This window comes from Mya arenaria, chromosome 11, assembly GCF_026914265.1.
Source record: "Mya arenaria isolate MELC-2E11 chromosome 11, ASM2691426v1".
Lineage (NCBI taxonomy): Eukaryota > Metazoa > Mollusca > Bivalvia > Myida > Myidae > Mya > Mya arenaria.
Genome location: NC_069132.1, coordinates 5,346,632 through 5,368,758, shown reverse-complemented (window position 1 = coordinate 5,368,758; position 22,127 = coordinate 5,346,632). Strand labels below are relative to the sequence as shown.

The following is a 22,127-nucleotide window of genomic DNA, read 5'->3' as shown; positions in this document are numbered from 1 at the left end:
TACTGTGCATCCCATTAAAATGGGACCCCAAATATTTACAAGATACTTCCAATTCATCAACCATGTGGTAAATAGAAACCACAGCCAGATAGCCCTATGTAACTAAGATTTTTTTTATCAGACTCTCAAAATCAATACCAATATAAAACTGTAACACACAGTGTTTTATAGACATTGTGGTAAATTTGACCACAATGGCATACTTTCATTTTGATTATTGTCAATGTCTTGACACTTTCTAGATAAATTGTACAGATAGTGCAGTTGTAATCTGTTTCTGTTATTTGAACAATTGAGAATCATTATTAAAGCTGGTAAGATATGGAAGATATAACTTGGCTCAGCTTCTACCTGATCCTGCTGGTTGAGGCCCTGGTGTAGGACATGATAGAAATGAGCTAAGAGGTCCGGGGAGAGGGTCAGGTCTGGGGGTCGGATCATCATCTGGCATAACAACTGGTATGCTAACAGCTTCCCACGCTTGTACTTGTTACTCAGGGTAAGGCACTGTAGAGGAAATGACAATTATGGGAACTAGCATTTTGCATTCAGTTCATAAACCTGTGCATTAAAAAAAATATTAACAGTAACAACAGCTTTAAAGTAACATGGACAACATTATAAGATGTTAATAATTGTTTTTTTACTATACTTGCAACATACAAATTATTAAAACATAATTCCATCACCTTATACATTGAGACATGCTAATAGTTGAATAATATTGTAATAATAATCACCTCAAACAACCATGATGAGAAGATAGTCTGTGGGGGTATGAGCTCTGGAGGTGTCGGTGATGACTGATTGTCCACTGTCACTCCCATGTTGTCCCGCATCTGTATGGTAGACCGATCATTTACCAGCCATGTTACATCAGGCTTAATATCAGCCACTCTCAACACCCATATGCTATATATCAGCTAACATAGCAATTAAAGTAACAGGAAGCTTCCCCCTCTTACTAATAGACAAATAAATCTTCCCAGAGAATAATTAGCCTAGAAAAAGCCTTACAATTTGTCATTGGCTATTTGTTGATATTTCAATAAATAATGCTCTGAGAACAGCTTGTAAAGTAAATTAAAACTGCCCACCAGAAGTATTTACAATGTGAAAGGCAAAACATCTGTCCAATATTGTAATATCTGACCCTGCTAAGAGTTTCCTGTAGGTAACAGAGGTGTTCAAAGACGGAGGCATGGATGGCCGGGTCATCTATCTTGTTGACGTCTCCAAGAGCTCCCAGCATTCGTCGCCACAGGATCACTGACACATCTGGCAGCCAACCCTGGCACGTGCCACCCGCCAATACTGACTTGAACTCTTCAAGGGAGCCTGAGTAAAAGAATGAAATGAACTTGTACTTTTTTACTTGAAAATAAAGACCAAGTACATTGCAGTGAACTCATTTTTTCCCAAAGCAGGGGCATAGCTACTGATGTATGCATGTACATTATAGAGTTGGAAAAGTTAAACAAAATTGTTGCCAACATGGCAAAAAATATGTAAAAGAGAAAAAGTGCATGAATAAGATAGATTATAAATAGTTGTATATTATTATAAATAGTTATAAATTATTAATAAATTTTCAAGGGTAATAAAATTTCCTTCCCGAATGCGGTATGGTCATTCATTTTTTCAACAAAATACAAACAGAATTTATCTTCGAAATTTAATAGTGCATGATACCAAATATGTATCTACTGGTAAATGTCATGATATTCTGTGTTACTGTTGGTGTAATAAAATATCAGTCATAATATCATGACATTTGAAGTCAAAAGTGCTTTAAAATTAAGCCCATGGATCTGAAAGGAACTTGATACTGTTAAATGGAGCATGTTTTTTGGCAAAAACTCAATATTACAATATTTATTATGTTGAGCCTACCTAAAAAGCTGAACATGGTTTCATATTTATTTTAATCGTGATAAATAATAACCCCACAATCAGCTCTAGAATAACTGATAAAGCCATTTGGTTATAACATGAAGACATTACTACCTCTGTTCTGCTGTTCATTGCCGGCCACCATCTCTATATGTAGACTGTCCCGGTCTGGGGTGGGACTGTCCTTGTGTTGGCAGGGCAGGTCAACACCCAGCTCACTACTGGGGGTTGGGGACGGGGTACGAGTACCAGAACGGTAATGGGCAGATGTTGGAGATGGGGACCGTGACCCTGCAAGTATACAACAAACATGCTAGGCTTTGTCAGGTGATAACCACAACATTATTATCAATTTTTGGCTCACTGGATAGATTTGTGTAGATTGCATTTTTCCGAACTTTTTGATGCAGTATTTATGAACTGGTCAGATCTGGTCCATGTTGATAAATGCAAAGGTATTAGAATTCATTCAAAAATCTTGTAGAAATTTGTTTTTTCTTACATACAATACACTTTCATGTTTTCCCTTCTAATATGAGCCAGGGACTTGGCATCATATCAATTATACTCATAACACATGACAATTAGTGGTGTACTAGAAAATGTCAAACAGCAGATGCACAAAAATAATAACAGATTTTTTGCGAAAGGACTTGTCTTTCCCATTACATGAGAAATAATGAATGATGGACATGAAATTTGTACTTTTGGACTGGAGACAAACCAACAGTGACCTTGAAGTTTGGTCTATTCACCCATATTCAATAGTGTTCATCTACTGTATAAGATCAGTGATCTCAAAATCAATATGGGTCATCTACTAGTCATGACCAACTGGCATACCAAGTTTGAAGAAAACATACTTCTATTTAAAAATGAGCTTACTGTAAATTTTATGAAGTCTATTGCTGTTTTCACCTGCACTCTGACAATAAGAAGGAAACAAGCACTAAAATCGCAGACAATCTACTTCTTTCTTTGAATTCACAAGAGCAATTGGTTCAGTTTTTGAAATGTTTTGTTATTGGTTTCTGTTTCATTATTCTACTCCATTTACATTTTTCGTAAAAACCAATGATCGTGAAATTGACAGAATTGATAACTTTCTCGTAATATCTTGTGCTGCTATTTTAAACTGTGAAGAAAATGTTCTATCAAAAAACCTGCATCAACACTGAAATTTTGGGTGACCAGGATTTGCAAACATTAACTTGCCAAGTTTGCATGAATTTGTATGAGTTTGTGATGGTGCTTGCAGTAAGATTTTTTCCAGCTGTTTTTAGATCTATTTTATGTTTGTTATACAGTGAAAAAAACATTTTATGCTGGTTAATTTTATTCAATGACTTGTTTAAATCAACAAATATCACATTAATTTTTCATTAAAATATAATATTTCAGGGTATTGATTGATAAATGATACATCATCAGCTTAGAGGCTGGTTAAGCAAAGGAATATATTTAAATACTAGAGATTGCTTTTTTGAAAAAGCGCTTGTCTCCCCTATTGTGTGGTCGTAGCTGAGAAAAAATAAATGATGGACATGAAATTTGTAACTTTGGACTGGAGACAAACCAAAAGTGAAGTTTGGTTTATTCGATTATATTAAATAGTGAAGAGAAGAAAGTGTTGTTGATTAATCATGGAAAATGTAAACGAAGTTTGCATTGTATGAAGTTCCTGGGCGCAAGCGTTATTCAATTATTGATCGGAAACCATTTTTCAGCTCACAGTCATCGTGACCATGACCTTTTACCTACTGATCACAACATCAATAGGGATCATCTACATAACCAACTTGCATACCAAGTATTAAGTTCTTGGGTGCAAGTGTTCTTTAGTTACTGAGCGGTAACCATTTCTTCAACTCAAGGTCATGGCAACCTTGACCTTTGACCTACTGATCTCAAAATCAATAGGGGTCATCTACTAGTCATGACCGACTAGCGTACCAAGAATGAAGTTCCTGGGTACAAGCGTTCTTAAGTTATTGAGCAGAAACCATTTTTAAGCTTAAGGTCACCGCCAACGTATCATTTTTTACCTGAAGGTAACCTTGACCTTTGACCTTTTGATCTGAAAATCAATATGGGTCATCTTCTAGTCATGAACAACTAGCTTACCAAGTATGAAGTTCCTGAAACCAAAGGATCTTTAGTTATTGAGCGGAAACTTTTTCTTCACTTCAAGGTCATGGCCACCTTGACCTTTGACCTAGTGATCTCAAAATCAATATGGGTCATCTTCTAGTCATGACCAACTAGCATACCAAGTATGAAATTCCTGGTTGCAAGCGTTCTCTAGTTATTGAGCGGAAACAGTTTCTTCACCTCAAGGTCACGGTGACCTTGACCATTGACCTACTGATCTCAAAATCAATAGGAGTCATCTACTAGTCATGAACAACTATGAAGTTTCTGGGTACAAGCTTTCTTTAGTTATTGAGCAGAAACCATTTTTAAGCTTAAGGTCACTGCCAACATAACATTTTTTACCTGAAGGTAACCTTGACCTTTGACCTTTTGATCTCAAAATCAATAGGAGTCATCTAATAGTCATGAACAACTAGCATACCAAGTATGAAGTTCCTGGACCCAAAGGATCTTTAGTTATTGAGTGGAAACCGTTTCTTCACCTCAAGGTCACGTTGACCCTGATCTTTGACCTAGTGACCCCAAATTCAATAGGGGTCATCTACTAGTCATGACCAACTAGCATACCAAGTATGAAGTTCCTGGGTCTAAGAGTTCTATAGTTATTGGGCGGAAACGAAGTGTGACGTACTGACTGACTGACTGACAGACTGATGGACTGACTGACGGACAGGGCAAAAACAATATGTCTCCCCATGAATGGGGGAGACATAAAGATATTACACGCAAATGATTTTTACATGGAAGGTCACCACGACCTTGACTATTGACCTTGTTACCCCCAAAACAATTGGGATCATCTAGACATCATGACCAACCTCACTTCAAAGTTTGGTGAACCTAGATCAAAGCATTCTCCTGATATTGCACGGAAATATTTTTTTACATTAGAGGTCACAGCGACGTTGACCTTTGACCTTGTGACCCCCCAAAATATAGGAGTTTTCTAAACCTCATGATCAACCTCCCTACCAAGTTTGGTGAACCTAGGTCAAACCATTCTCAAGATATTGAGCGGAAATGTTTTTTACATTGGGGGTCGCCGCGACCTTGACCTTTGACCTAGTGACCCCAAAAACAATAGGGATCTTCTACACCTCATGACCAACCTCCCTACCAAGTTTGGTGATCCTAGGTCATGCGGTTTTCCAGTTATCGATCGGAAACGAAGTGTGACGTACGGACGGACTGACGGACTGACGGACTACCGGACTGACGGACAGGGCAAAAACAATATGTCTCCCCCAGAGAGGGGGAGACATAATTAATTGATAAATGATAGGCAATCTGACATTAAATCAAATAATTGATAGGACAAGATCTCGGATTAATATTTTGGAAATCCCAGCCAATTGCCCATCACTTATTATTGCTAATCGTCTTCACACATCATAGAAACTGACTGCTGCCATCCATGATTTGGCATATACTATACTGGTTATAGGGACCACTTTTCGCCTGTACCAATTATTTGCCCACCCTGTAAATTTTTTGTTCAACAATTCCAGTACGATTGATTTTCATACAAATGATACTTTGAGTTCAAATAAAGCCTAAAAATAAGAAAACTAATATTTTTCTCAGAAAATTAGCTATTTATCAGCAATATTGATATTGCACCATATTTGTCCAGCGGGGGAAAATCAACTTATACCACACAAAAAAGTAAGAAATGTTTCACCCCAAAATACTCGCTTAAACAGAACATCATGTAAGATTGTAAAGAAAATAGGAATAACAAATTTTGTTGCCAATCAGGAATATTGTTTCGATATTTTTTTTATATGATTAGCTTTTACGAAAAGTGGGCAAAATATTGGTACAGTACACTGTCATTTCAGTGGATTTTGTGAAGTATGTTTGGCACATGAGTTCTTTGTGAAAATAAACATACGTTATGAATATTATCATACTGATTTTTAGATCATGAGCCTAACTTTGTTTGTGTGAAATTGCTTCAATGATATTCAGTATTTCTCGAGTTAATCAAGAAAACCCTCCAATTCCGGGCAAAAAGGGGTCTCAAACCAGTACATTTATTGAATAGGAAGGCTGATATCTCCACAAAGCATCCATACATGTACAGCATTAGTTTCACTGACCAATTCCAACATTGCTTTAAATAAGGCTCACAGAACGGCACAGTAACAAACCTATTCTTAAAGGCATTAAAACTTGTGTGGAGCACCTGTTTGGGCAGTAGAATTTGACCGTCTCTGTGGTGCAAAATGGCATTATGATTTTGCTTTGGTAAACTCATTGACAGGCATATTTCACCAAGTCTATTAAGTTTACAAACTGTAGTTACACTTAATAAACGTAAAATATTAGCACAAATGAGAGTAAACCTTAGTCATCTGTTTTTTAAACATCATATTGTTCATTTCTTAAAAAGTATATTCTTCAGAAACATTAATCGATTTTGAAACTAATTGTTTATAGCAGGGCCCATCCTACCAGGCGACTTAGGCGATTAAGTCGCCCTGCCCGCGGCAACTTCGCTATTTTCTAAGATCAAAGCGAAGTCAACTTCGCCGACTTTTTCAAAGATCAAAAAGTCGATATCGCTAAGAACTAACGCTTGTCAAAACAGAGCGACTCCGCCTCCCGCCTGTCAGCTCGATTGACAAACAGCCAATCATGTTAAACCTAGTAAATATGCTCCATTGACTTCGGCCAATGAGAATGCTTGTTTTATTCAATAGAGGCACGTGTTTGCACCATTGACTTTGTGTACATGCGCTACGTCATCGATGTAATAAAATTGTAAGGGATTAATACTTACACTTGCCGATGTTTGTAAATGTCAATTAGTGCCAATTAGGATTTATACTTTATGACAATAGCGGTTTTAATGATGTGCACTGATGACAAATGAACTTAATTGGGTGTGATTACTGCGAAGTTAGCGAGAAGGGCAAGTGCGAATCACAGTTCCAGGTTTGTTGTTTTTTATTTCAGAAATGCTTCCATTATTTATTTTTTCTTCGAACGGTTCACATCAATATTCTATATATGAGATATTTTGCATTCTGTTTAATAGTAATCATGCTTTCTACGTGGCTTCTGCAGGATTCCCCAGGCCTGAAACGTAAAGCTGACGATGTTGATAGTGATGACATGATCGACAGTTCAAATAAGAAATCATTCAAAAAGTCAAATTATCAAAATAATTTCAGTTGGTACAAACAAGATGCAGATAAAAAATGGCACTGCGAAGTTTGTAGAGGTGCTAAGTTGGACAACGCCTACGCCCGTGGACATGACCAACCAGCAAAAACAACCAATCATGGGAGACGTGGCTTGTGTAAGTATTTATTAAAACAATAGAAGCATTGCTTAGTCCGCAGATAAATCAATTCAAAGTGGTATTAATTTTAAGGTGTCTGGTTTTATATATTTTAAAACTTGTTGTAATATATGCCCAAATTATTTTAAATGACAGCTGAAAATGATGAGATACTGTGAAATATTTTTAAAGAAATATTTTGTGTAATTTTAGCAAATCAGCACAAGGCCGCCTTGGAGAAGACAGTTCTGCGTTCCCAGGAACCCATGAAGAAAATCGTACTGGCCAAACTGTCCAAGGATGACGAGCTTGGGGTCAAGCTCCTTAAGGCTGCCTATGACCTGGCCAAGCGGGAGTTCCCCAAGGAGGAATTTCAGTACCACCTCCAGCTTGCCAGGGCCATAGGTGCTAATCTTGGCCATCTCATGAATGGGCCCTCACCCTCTTACACATCAAAGTGTAACTGAGTTACAAGATGCCATCATATATCATGTATTTAAATTCTGATATATATGTATGTGTGCATGATAGGTTTGCATGTAATAAAATGTTTGAAACTTGACTTTTTTAAAGGTATATACAACAAATTAATTCCAACTAAAAACAACCAGTATGACTATTTTAAAAACAATATAAACACCTATTAAAATGCATAGAAAAGTTGTCCAGGACACGCCAGAACCCACCATTTGACATTTAAAATCTCAAAATTTTCCGACCTACAGGAGGGGGAACCCCCCTCCCGCACCATTCCACGTTCTCACTTCTCCCTACAAATTCTGTCTCGGATGTGCCCTGTATAGAATTAAATTCTTCCTTCTAAGAGATGCCTTATTTGTTTTTACAAATTACAAAATCACAGAAAGATAAGAATATTTCTGATCTTTTGTTCAATTCTGAATTATCACATCAATCTTTTTTAAATAACAAATAAAAGGTCACACCATGTGGATATCAGTCTTCCTCTTTTAAAACTTAATAAGAAAAAAAAAAAATTTCATTTATATTTTAACCGGTTTACCAATTTTTATACACCCAAATCTGTCAAACAAAAAATTAGTTAGTGTGGCCTTAGTGACATTGGGTTTACATACGTCTGGTGACAGTGTCTGTCTCTGACCGCTCGGACGCGACACTACTGGCCCCACTGATGTCCATGGCATCGTGGACAGCGCTAGTCGACTCACTACTCGGGGTCTCAGCAGGGGAGGCCACCTGAGCTAACTCCTGGTCCTCTCGAGTTTCTGCCCCTGAAGTGGAAGAGGGAAACAATTTATATCATTGCGGTAATTCCACTATTTACTTCATCTCACTCAGAGCTTCAACATACAAAAAAAAAAAGCATGTTGCAATAAACACCACAATACATTACCATAAATCATTCTGTATAGGACACACTCCCCCCCCCCCAAAAAAAAGCCTGCGCCTTATAACATGTATAAATCTCAATGCATTTTGATAAGGCGTCTTTACATAAAAACAGTGGGCTGAATGTTTCTCCAAATGGCAGAATTCATACAAATGTGAAATGCTGAGCAGTCTAGAGAAGGACCATATACAACCCTAGCTAACCTTATGTTTTACTCACTGTATAAAGATTGCTTGAGTATTGTTTTAGTATAGGTGTTTATATTTTTATTTGCATTCATAAATAAAAAAAATCAAATGATATTTTTATAGTAACCAATGTTGCAAACTGTGCGATGTGTGTACCTTAACTACCATGTCCAATAAATACTCTTCTCTCGCGGATATACCGTAGCAAATAACAAATGAAGTAAACAAGACTTTCTTTAAAGTATCAAAGAAAAATACACATTTAGTAAGCAATCCCCCTTGGCTTAATATTCTTGAAGTATTTTTGCCTGTCCCTGGAATATGAAACCAACAATTTTCAACAGAAGTATTAGACTTTTAACAATTATTTTTTTCAAAGTCCATTTCTAACCGAAATGCTTCAAAATAGAGAAATAAATGGTGGAAAAGTGTTTGTTAACATTTTACTTCAAATGGACGACACTCACATCGATTGTTTGATTTAGTAAGATTTGGATAATCGAGTACGGTTATCATCAGCAGATGAGAACAATAAACGTTTTTAAATATGTAAAGTTTTTGAAATTGTACGGTAGAATTTACGTAGTACGATTCATTATTAAAAAATAGACCTGCATACTGGAAGGTGGCATCATTGTGCGCTTTCAATGTGTGAAGGTGTGAAAAACTCTCTCTCTGCCTAACGGCCTCTGTACTTATACCAATTTTAACAAACTGTCGCGATTTCAGTGCTGTTCGTCCCATTATACTATGTGACATTGTGACAGAATTAAATTGTTGTTTATTGATTATGTAACACAGTATTGCAATCAACTAATTAAATGCTTTATACCACTTGTGCTATTGTTATGTACATGTGCTGTACTATTTAATAACCTTTGCCATTCACACGATTCACTAAAATTCGTCAAAACAAATATGGTGGCTGCCGATTTTGACATATTTTCACTACGTCCTATATATTGCATTAGAGAAATTAAGGGTTTTTGTTTTTTTCTTGGATTTTTTTCTGCGCCCTATAGTGATTGCGTCCTATACACAATGATTAAAGGAATATGAATATAAAGCTGCTAAACTTATAATGTCTCCAAAAAATCGGAGAACAATTTGCTTATTAATAATTTTCTATGGTGTACACCACACATGAAGTTTGCAGCTAAAACTGCAGATTGAGGCAAACTTATTTATATAGTCATTACAACTTAGTTTCAGATAACTAATTCACAACGGCTAAACATTATTATAATACAAGTTTTGTTCAATTTTACCTTTTTTTTTAAAAGTTACCAAATTGTTACTAATGCATGCAAATAATGCGGATTCATATACAGTATGCAATAAACAAAGTTTATGTGGCTTACTGTCTACCAAGCCAATACAAAATAATAAATACCTCCAACTTAAAATCCACAGGTTTGCTTATTAAATGAAAGCTCAAATAGATCCAATAAATATCACTCTTCCAAAGCATTTCTGTTTCTGATAAGTGTTTTCTATTGTTTAGATTCACAATTATGAAGTAATTCTTGCAAACAGTTTGTATTTTACTTTCAAAACATCTGTGCAACATACACAAAACAGTCTGGAAATAGCAAAATAATAAAAAAAACAATTCCAATTATTTCAATAAGATGTATAAGCATATCATAACAAAGTTTAAAATGGTATTATTAGTAGATCTCACAAGAGAAAAAGGCCACACACTAAATACCACAACACTGTCAGTTCAATCAGTATAAGAGTTTATCAATTGAAACATACATCTCCTTTTTAAAATGTCTAAAAATCAGAATGTTTTGCCAGAGAGTAAGGAAAATGTAAACATCTCTAAAATGACAGTGCTCTAGAATGCATGATAATAGGTCTCCCAATACATAAGAGTAGACTCAAAGAGAAAATCTGAAAATCTAGTCGTAAGATTTCATTGGGTGCAGCAGATACTCTAGATGTGCGGAAACTCAATCTGTTCTCCCCGCTTCCCTGCCTTGTCTGTTGTCCAACAATCAATAATCAGACCCAATTCTTGAAGACAGCCATGACAAAAACATAACGAAACAAGAACACTCCTACATTATTACTGCCAAATTTAACCAATGTTTGCCTTTCGTGAGCAAACTTAATTTCCACTTTCGTTGTTCAGATAATGTCAACTTTCAGGGAAATCTTCTCAAGACAAAAGTGGTAGATAGCCTGATGGATTTCTCTCTCAAAGGTTTTAAACAAGCAATGCTGAATAAATACTGAGAAAGACATCCCCTAACAAATATAGACATCATTTTATGGCTAAAATGTGCGAATGGATCACATGGAAACACTTAATGTTTTTTTTTTATTATTATGCCAAGTGATGAAATTGATGTGATTAGCTGAGGATATAAGAAATGATTACACAACATAAACACTGAAAGAGGGAGAAAATAAAAAGGCTCAATAGTAATTAAAAGAAATATGCAGATGTTTTTGTGTACCCAATACCTAATTGTCCTGATAGACACTACCTGTTTGTGTCTCCTTTCATACACTCTAGCACTAAAACGCTTGCCAAAATTTGTCACTAAAAGATAATGGTATATTACGTTGGTAAGAATAGAACACTATAGGGTACAGGATAATAAAAACAAGGGTGCTGTCAATAAAATCAATCATTTTGGAGTAAAATCAGTTCAATGTTTACATGTTATTGATGAAAAGAAGCATTATTTAGGTCCTAGACTCTGTGAAAATGTCCAGGAAAAGAGCCATGTGCGTCTAATACAGTATTTATCAATAAGAACCAACTGCCAGCAAAAATGGACAGTTCAAATTTCTGAAAAATAAGTAAATTTTAAGTACAATAAGCAGTAAAGCTGGTCGGTTACTTTACTATTTCAGAGACAGTTCAACCAATACTTATTGAGAACCCTACATATAGGGCATGCATGATTACAAGGACAAATACAGTGTGTGCAATAAATAACAACACTAGTCTGCAAACACCACCAAACAACTGGCAATTATAACTGTAGAGGTATAATTCTGCATAGACCCATCCAATATATTTACAATAACATCATAACAAAACTTTTACATTGACAGCACAAACAACATTGTGTTTTAATTAACATACATTCACTGGCATAAATGTGACAGTCTCTCATATTTTTGTTGTTGTGTTTCAATAGGTGATCGGTCTTCAAGCTGTCATAAAGTGATGTGAAAAGGCCAAATTTACTTCATCCATCATTTCTGGCCATACAAAAGTGTGACATACAGACTGAAAAACATTGCCAACTACAAAAAAACACACCCAAAATGAGTTTCCACTCACAGATATAATCAGTTCATTTCCATAAAAGTAAATGCCTGAAGTCACTTTTGAAATTGAAAAAAATAATCTCAGAACATGTTTAACTATTCACATGTCTTACATGCATTAAAGAAGTGTTTAGGAGTTTATAATATAAGCATAAATACTCAGGTTAAATCCAGCTGGAAACTTCACCATTTTTTAAGTGAAAACATTCAACTAATTAATTATAAAGAATTCTGAAGTCAAGAATCCTAATCACCACTCACCCAAGTATTCCTAGCCCATTATGTTCTCATACTTTCTTAATCATAAGCTGCAAGATGTATATATATATCTAACAGATTGTTTGAGTTCTGGGAATGTTCAATAATAATTTCAATGATTTATTACAATAAAATGCAAACTGTTTCCCAGATATTGTGAACATACCGGCATGTGTCAGTAATAAGTTAAATAATGATATCCTGGGCTGATCTTTCCAATGTGGCAACCTCTTGCATGAGTTTTATTACTATGTTAACATTCTGTTTTCAGATTAATTAGGTGCTCTTTATTTGAACACAGTACTCTTTTATACAGCTGTTTTATTTATCGCAAGGGGGTAATTAGCACAGAAATCAACATGCTTTGTTTATTTGTAGTCCTTCAAATGTTATCAGTCTGTAGCTCTAACGTAAGAAGTATAAGTCAATTCCAAACTTTGCAAAAGAACATACAAGCATCATTTTTCAACACCACACATGTCAATATATATATAAATCTATGGCAGGTCCAACAACCATAGCCAATCCAACTGACCAAACTATGTCACAACCTTGGCCGATCACTTAAACGTTCCCACAACCCTGGCTAAATATCAAGTCACTTATCTTTATATGATGTCATCTGACAAACGAGATGACGAATAAGCTGTTGGATTAAGTTTACTAAACAGGGATACTGCTATCAATAAGTACATAATTTTGGTGGTTTTCAGGCAGAATATAATCAATTATAATATGATTTAATAAAACTGCAACCAACAATACACTGAAAACCACAGTCCCCTTCAAAAGAGCCTTTGACAGACATATTTCAACCTTTCACCTCCAATCCTGACCTTGACCTTTGAGGTACAGACCAGGGTCTTGCCCACGACAACCCGCCTAATCATGGTAAAATACAGCCCAAACAAGAATTTCTACCTTTGACCTCTTACCTTGACCATGACAATTGAGGTTCAGACCTGGGTTTTGTAATCATCATGAACCTTCATAGCAAGTTTTTTTAAAAATCCAATAATGCATGGTCAAGATATAGCCCCGACAAGGATCATTCAACCTCTGACCTCTGAACCTTGAACTTTGAGGTAAAGACCTGGGTCTTGAGTATAACGTGCAACCTCAAAATGGTGAACCTTCATGGCAACCCATGGCAAAATCCTATAATGCATGGTCAAGATAGAGCCCGGACCAGGATTATTTCAACCATTACTCTCTAAGGCTGACCTTTAAGATACAGACCTTGGTCTTGTGAGGGACACGCCACCTCATCATTGTGTACCTTCATGGCAAGTTTTTTTAATATCCTATAATGCATGGTCAAGATACAGCCCAGACAGATGCACTACTGCACACACTGACACATTCACATACTGAACTGCCTTTGTGACAACTATGTCTCGCTCACTGCATGCAGGATTGACAAAAAAAGAAGAAGAAAAGGAGCTGTATGGGACTGTAATTGAATTAATTGATAATTAATAAAGTAATTTGCCCCCACAGCTGCTGACCCTGTTTTTATGGTAGGATTGCATTTTTTGCCAAGTTTTTGGGATTGGCGACAGTTGTGGGGCTAGCCAAAGATCTGAGTCTTACATATATATATATACCTGTTCATCTTCAATATTTGCCTCCTGGAAATTGCCTTGGTAACTGCCTACTTTTAGACTGCCAAAAAAACACCCTAATTTCTATGGTGGAAATCTGCATACACTTCTAATGCAGGTTTACAGCTGCTAAAGTCACAACATTTTAACACAATGAAATTATACTGTAGTGTATGTTCAATTTTAATTATTCAAAGATGAGATTTCAAGAATGTGTTTATTGCACAGCTGTTCAAATGTGGATTTATTCTTAATTCAATACTTTGAGTTAAAGAGCACATCTTGTATGGTTTTTTTTAAGTTTACCAAGGGGCTTAACTCAACACATTTAAACCAGGAAAATATAAATTATACATGTATATATATATTCATATACAAAATATATGTATATATATCTGGGGTGAAATGGACTGGCAGCTGAAGGGCTGAAACCAATTCATGAATAGATTTGAGAAAAACAAACTGCCTCCTTAAAGCTCTTATGCGGGTTTCCTAGCTTCAAACTTTTATCAAACTTGATTGTCAATATACTTACATCAGATAAAGTAAAACCAGAAGCAACCAGTTCACTATTTATAATCATTTGAAAAAATCTACAAATCCAAGGTCATATATCAGTGCTGCTTTAATTTTGAAATCTCAATCGGTCTGGGCCCATCGACCCGGAACATATTGTATTATATAGTCAGCAAAATTTGAGCAATAAACACAAGAATTGTCAGCATTCTTTGAGTGCCTTTAAAGTTATCTTTAAAACCCTTTTTAAAAGGTTGTAACAGTTTGTTAATTCACAAACGAACAACATGCTAAGTATTTATACCAGCAGCATTATTTTGCGTTATCATTGGATAATTGGCAATATGTTATAATTATGACATAATTTGTTTAATTGTGTTTCCTGCGATATACCATGTGTTGGGCCGCCACATTTAAAGATATTGATTGATAATCGTAGCTGATAAGTACAGGTCGCCTCTGTCTATTGGTCATCTTGACATGTTTGTTGGTATATTTAAGAATATGTGAAGGACAATCAAGGTTTAACAAATCAGTCAGCGAGGTCAAAATTGGTCAAAACGACAAATTGCCATATTTTAGCAGCCTTATTATTCATATACAGTACAAGTAAAGTAGAACATCTTAAACTTTATTGTATAGGAGAAACCTGAAGCAATGATAAGGTTAGATATTTGTGCATTTTTTTTTCAATAAAAAAAGTAAAGTACAGTATTTTCAAGCGGCTTCGATAAAAACAGGTAAGTTTCAAGGTAAAACATTTTGTTAATAAGGCACAAGCTATCTTTAACTATCAGTATAATTGAACCTATTATTAACTAAACATCAGACAGTCAATAAATTCTGCAATCTTGCATATGTTTCTACAGATACTTCATTGATATAGATAAGGCAACAACTGGCTCCGAAAACAATTAAAACTGTCTATTCATGATGGCCTACACTATATTTAATAAAGTGTGTAAACTGGTAAATTCTACTAACTCAAATAATTGAATGCTACAGTATGTAACAGTAAATGGTTACAAGTACATGTTCACCAAAATATAATGGATAAAAATGACGCAGTCGTGCCACCATTTACTTCTGTAATACACATACTAATAACCTTTAACAGTTTATTTTGGGCTACCAACAACTGATTACCCCCACAACAAGTCATGAGTCATATGAATTTGTTTACTGCGTTTCAATATGAAATGTCAATTGCAACAGAAAGCCATGGATTTTCCATTTTCATTGAGAAAATGAAACAAGAGGCCCAAAAGGGCGCCCAAAAGGGCCTATGCTCTACTGGCATGGCTTTTGTGGTCATATCAATCCAGAGCATGTATGTATGGGTAAAAGGCAACAGACATATAGTTTATGTTTTGTGTTTGGGTTACCTGAAAACGTAGCACGTTCAACATCTGAGCCCAGAAAGTATTGTAAGCAGATTAGTTGCATGAACTATTTTAATATGTGCCAAGTAAAAGTCATCCGACAAAAAAAAAATGCTTTCAAAACTGTACTCATAGTAAAATTTTCTGTAGTTTTAAAAGTTAAAAAAAGTTGGTCAAAAGGTCAAAGTCAAGGGCATCCTAGGACAACATTGATCAATTTGAACAAACATTCACAATCAATTGTGCTGAGATGGATGCACGAACACACAAAAAGATTTTCAAACCTTTCCAGATTTATGTTTACCAAACCTGTGAACCCTGGGTGTGGCCAGTAATGACACCAGGTGCATAACTTAAACATTCACAACCAATTTTGTTAAGATGAATGCACAAACTACAGAACTTAAAGCTAAAAAATGGCCTTTGGGCTTTCAACAAGAACAAGGCAGAGTAATTCACAAAATCAACTGCAAAAGCAAAAAGCAAATTGTCTCTCAAAATCCTAGACTTGCAAATTGTCTCCCTTAACTCTAGACTTGAATTTACATATACATGTAAACTTGGCTAAAAATAGAATTCGCTCATGCAGACCTGGCTAAAAATAGAAAGCATTTCTTTAAAACTTTCATGGCCCATAATCTAGCCATTCATGGGCGGATCTGGCTGGTTTTCGAAAGGATCCGAGCTCTTATGGATATCTAGATACTGTACAAGTTTCATCAAGATACAATCAAAACTGAACTCTGTATCGTGTTCACAACCAATTGTTAACACATTAGCATTTTTTTATACTATCAAGGGCCATGATCTAGGCATGCATAATCTAGGCATTCATGGGCACATCTGGCTGGTTTTCGAAAGAAACCGAGCTCTAATGGATATCTAGATACTGTACAAGTTTCATCGAGATACAATCAAAACTGAACACTGTATCGTGTTCACAACCAATTGTTTACACAATAGCATTTTTTTATACTATCAAGGGCCATAATCTAGGCATGCATAGGCGGATCTGGCTGGTTTTCGATAGGAACCAAGCTCTAATGGATATCTAGATACTGTACAAGTTTCATCAAGATAAAATCAAAACTGAAGACTGTATCGTGTTCACAAGCAATTGTTTACAGACGCAAGAACGCACGACCGCACGGACGCACGGATGCACATACTACGTACACATTTGCCTTTGGCCAGTAGAGCTAAAAACTTAAATTGTATCAACATTTGAAACAATTTTCATTGAAAAATGATAATTGATGCACTATCAAACTAAATTTTTGTTTAATTTGCTCGTTCATAACATAGGGTTTTATTTTCACGTGAATAAATGTTGTTCATTTAGGAGCCAGCAACTGTCAGTAACAAAGTAACAAAGCCACTTCTCTAGGTGTCAATTGTGCATGCCAGTAACAATGGAATAAGGCATCTGTTTCATCTCTCATTTACCAGAGTTATGTCACAATAGGGAGTTCATGCTGATTTACTGATATATATGTACAAACAAATTGAAAAATACTGCCTTCCCATTGGACAAAATATAATTTTGAACACTAAATATTTTACATATCCTTATATTTAAATGTGTCTCAATATATTCCAAAGAAAAGGTCCTTCTACACCTGGAAGAAGTATAATTCAGTGGTGAACATTAACTTTTCTCCCCACCTATCATACAAAATAATATTGGATTATTGTATTGTTTCTACCAAAATTCCAATTGAACATCTGTCTGTGATTTCATTACCAGGGAAATAACCCCACGAACAATGTCTTCCACTTACGAAAACAAAAAGATTCAAAGGAATTAATTTCTCCAACATTAGATCAACTGGATACCATTTTGATCCCTCTCAACTATCTACAACAAATAAACAACTGGAGTACCTAGGAACTGTACTCCACTTGTATAACATGAGTCTACCCTTCCTATTAGCCTAGTTTCGCAACTGTTTTTGCGAATACCTACAGACAACATCTGTCAACATTGCGAGATCACTGATGCAGTCTATCTTTGTAAGCAGAGCTGCTTCTTAAATGATAAAAAATGAAACGTCTTGCACATTCATAGCAAAGCATACAGATCTCATGGCACTCTTATTTATTTCCTAGCACATCTTCAATGCATCATGTGTCAACCACTTAATACCTACACATCAACATATTTTATACATTTTCATATTTAAAAACAAACATGGTAATAACTTGAGACTGTCACTTTACTAAGCTTTTAATCAAGCAAGAGGGATAGAGGATGAACACAAACGCTCATCTGTTGTTTAGAACAAGAGGCATAACTCAACAATGAACATAATCCTGATTCAAGGGGATCACTACACATTTTAGTATTGTCTCTGGCAACATGTGTACCAAGAATCATTTGAATATCTTGAACAGTTTAGAAGTTTTGGCCAAGTTTGAAGTTGTTGCACGAGGACATCAATGCCTCGGCTTTATGACAATACTCTTTTTTGGTTGAAGAACAGACAAGCTTGAAACACTTAGTGTTCATCTGAAGGGTGCCAACCTTGTTTTAGGAGCATACAGCCTACCTTGGAACATGCTTGTATAATTCACATTAGATCACTTAATTCTCATTCAGGCTAAATCAGTATGAAGAGGCCAAACCTTAATGAGTCTGACGGAGACTTAAGGTACCATGAATATTCTCCACAAGAGGTTAGCACTACTTCATCAGTTTAAACCCAGAGGATCAATTTTCTTGTTGCCAGTCATATTGCCTTGCCACTGAACAGTGTTGACACAACGTTAATATGTCATTTACATATTCCGGCCTTAATGTCTCCTGCTAGGATATGCCTTGGGGTGATTCCAACTTACCATCCCTCTCTGCCTTAATGATGTTTTCAGACTGGTAGTAATCATCTATCATATTTCCAATGCAGAAAAAAGCTCTTAAGCCAGGAAGTCTAAATATCTCCAACATCACTTGTATTTGATTTGCACTACATAGAATGATGGCAATGCATTTAAGTTTGCAAAATATATGATATTCATTAAATTATAAAAGCAATTTATATGGCAGAAGTTTGATCATTCACTCCTTTTAAGGCATATCATCTCAGTAACATTGTGAAAGAGAAACAAGCAGTGGTATTCACAAGCAAAATGGAGCAGGTGTACTCAATTTCGAGGAAAAGATATAAAAAAAAAAATAATTTGCAAACCCATGATGTGTTAGTTAACTAAGCCTATCAATCAGTAGGTTTTTTGTTGCTAAGAATGGCATCTTTAGGTGCCAACAGTTGAAAAAGGTGTCTTGATATTTAACAAGAGGCCCAAGAGGGCCTATGCTCTACTGGCATGGCTCTTGTGGTCATTTTCAATACAGAGCATGTACGTATAATTAATAGGCAACAAATATATAGTTCACTTTTTGTGTTTGGGTTAGCTAAAAAACGCTGCATGTTCAAACATCTGGAGACAGAGATTAGTTGCATGAACTATTTTAATATGCGCCAAGTAAAGGTAATCTGAGGGTAAAAAATATTTGCTTTCAAAACTGTACTCATGGTCAAAATTTCATTTCTGTAGCTTTAAAAATAAAAAAGTTTGTCAAAAGGTCAAAGTCAAGGACATCTGAGGACAACATGGATGCTCGTTTGCAAAACTGTGCACATGGTCAAAATTTCATTGCTGTAGCTTTAAAAATTAAAAAGTAAGTCAAAAAAGGTCGGGCCAGCTTTTGCCCAAGGGGCTAAAATTCAAATGTTTTGCTAGACAGTCATCATATGATGCTCCACAACAAATATCAAAGGTATGGGGCTTGTGGTTTGAAACAAGAAGATTTTGAAAATATTTCTTAAATAAGTCTCTAGGAAACTCGTGACCCCCGGGGCAGTGCCAATTTTGACCCAAGGGGCATAATTTGAACAACCATGGTAGTGGACCACTAAATAAAGCCTTGTTCAAAATAGCAAGGATCTGCATAGCTGTTTCAGAAAAAAAGGTTTTTAACATTTCCCAATTTAAGTATACCAAACCTGTGAACCCTGGGCGTGGCCAGTTATAACCCCAGGGGCATAATTTGAACAAACATTTACAAGCAATTGTGACTTAACATGTAAACTTGCTTAAAAATAGACTTCGCTCAAATAGACTTGGCTAAAAATAGACTTAGCTAAAAATAGCATTTGTTTATACTTTCAAGACCCATAATCTAGGCATGCATGGGCGGATCTGGCTAGTTTCCAAAAGGAACCGAGCTTTAATGGATATCTAAATACTGTACAAGTTTCATCGAGATACAATCAAAACTAAAGACTGTCTCATGTTCACAAGCAATTGTTTACAGACGCACATACTTTTTTTATACTTTCGAAAGGAACCAAGCTCTAATGGATATCTAAATACTGTACAAGTTTCATCGAGATACAATGAAAACTGAACACTTTATAGTGTTCACAAGCAATTGTTTACAGACGCACTGATTTTTTATACTTTCAAGGCCCATAATCTAGGCATGCATGGCCGGATCTGGCTGGTTTTTGAAAGGAACCGAGCTCTTATGGATATCTAACTACTGTACATGTTTCATCGAGATACAATCAAAACTGAAGACTGTATCGTGTGAACATAAATTGTTTACAGACGCACGGACGCACGAACACACATACTACATACACATTACCATCGCATAAGCTCTTCTGGCCTTTGGCCAGTAGAGCTAAAAATTTAACGAGTACATTTCACAAACTGTCAGTCAAGAAACTTTGTCAACTTCTAGGGCCTAATGACACAATTCATTTGACAAAAAGATACTTATTTAAAGGTTTTAAAATGCCCATTTCTTTCACAGCATAATTGTTAAGATTATTAGAGAATATCTTTTAAAAAAGACAATTTTCTTAAATTTGAATGCACTGGCTCCATCATACTTGTGAATACTAAGACTCAATTCTCCATTATGTTATATGATAATATATATATATGTAACATGTATACTAAAATAATGTTGCCATGTGGTTCCAGCAACATCCAAACTTCAATGCTAAAGCAAAACATTTGAATCAATCCCTTCCCTTCCCTCAGCCCTTTAAGTAAGTTACAAAGATCAGACAATAGGTAAAGCCACAATCTGCAGCTGCTGTTGTAGAATTTAGTGCATGTTTCTTTTATGTTTCATCTAAACCATTAATAATGCTCTAAGCTGTGAGACTGCTTTCTTTTATGTGTGTTTTTACATGATTTTTTATAACATTGTTTTGAAATCCAAATTCACCCTAGATAAATTAATTGCATGCAGGACCTAAAATCTATTATTCTATCTTATGAAAAAGAGTTTGCTTGAACCATTCCTTTAATAAGGCTTGAATGTTTTAGTATTATCATCCATCTGTGTATAAAAACATTTGGCCTTAGTGCACATTGAGTGTAGTCAAAAGGACTTCATGATTACCAAGGACTACACAGATTAACTGCATTTCTAAAATGTTCATTGTTAATATTAACACTCTATATTTGCCAAAACTGTGGCAGTATCATTGACCTCACGTGTTTTCATCCACATTGCATTCCTTTTGCCACAATGTCATTTGACCGATCACATTATACTAAGCTTCATTTTCATTATTCCGAAGATGTTGCGGTCACCCGAACATGAATGCAGTTGAACAGATATGCATTTTCATCTCAGGAAGCGCAATAGGTGTGTAAATATATAAAGATATGGTTCTGTATTTGCTTCACATTAAAATAAACAAAAATAAACTGCATGCATATGCCAGTCTACGAAGATTAATGACTTCTCAAGTACAAGTTATAAATTCAAAACATGCAAAAAAGACACATAAATCCTGGACAGCTTTTGAAAGACTTAAGTAGAGCATAAAATGAATAATGGTAGTAAAAACTGGTAAGGTATTAAGTGCAGCATAGAAACAAAGTGAGTTTTAATTGACTTCTGTGTAAAAAAAGTTTTCTATAAATACATAGAAGGCTTGAATAAAGATATATATATGTACAAATATTTCCATTATCAAGCAGTTTTCCATACATTTTGTGTTAATTAGTAACTGTTGATATAATAATGAAATAAATGCATATGGCAAATCAGCAAATTATAAAATATAATTATATCTTTGCCAAAATGTAATAAAAAGTACAAGAAAGGCTATATGGATAAAACAGTATTGCCATAATGTAAAAGCAGAACCTGATCTG

The 22,127-nt window shown here is 35.4% G+C and overlaps 1 protein-coding gene across 8 annotated transcripts in view; it reads right to left on the bottom strand.

Annotated features, from left to right (window-relative positions):
- Positions 1 to 22,127, bottom strand: part of LOC128209910 (ral GTPase-activating protein subunit alpha-1-like) — an 87,606-nt gene that overhangs the window by 31,769 nt on the left and 33,710 nt on the right. For all 8 annotated transcript variants that reach the window (XM_052914172.1, XM_052914174.1, XM_052914177.1 and 5 more), the window contains 5 exons: positions 8,431 to 8,586; positions 2,008 to 2,184; positions 1,154 to 1,338; positions 741 to 839; positions 352 to 507 (listed from right to left, as the gene is read on the bottom strand). In XM_052914172.1, the coding sequence (XP_052770132.1) occupies positions 352 to 507; positions 741 to 839; positions 1,154 to 1,338; positions 2,008 to 2,184; positions 8,431 to 8,586 (773 nt within the window). The remainder of the gene's footprint in view (positions 1 to 351; positions 508 to 740; positions 840 to 1,153; positions 1,339 to 2,007; positions 2,185 to 8,430; positions 8,587 to 22,127) is intronic.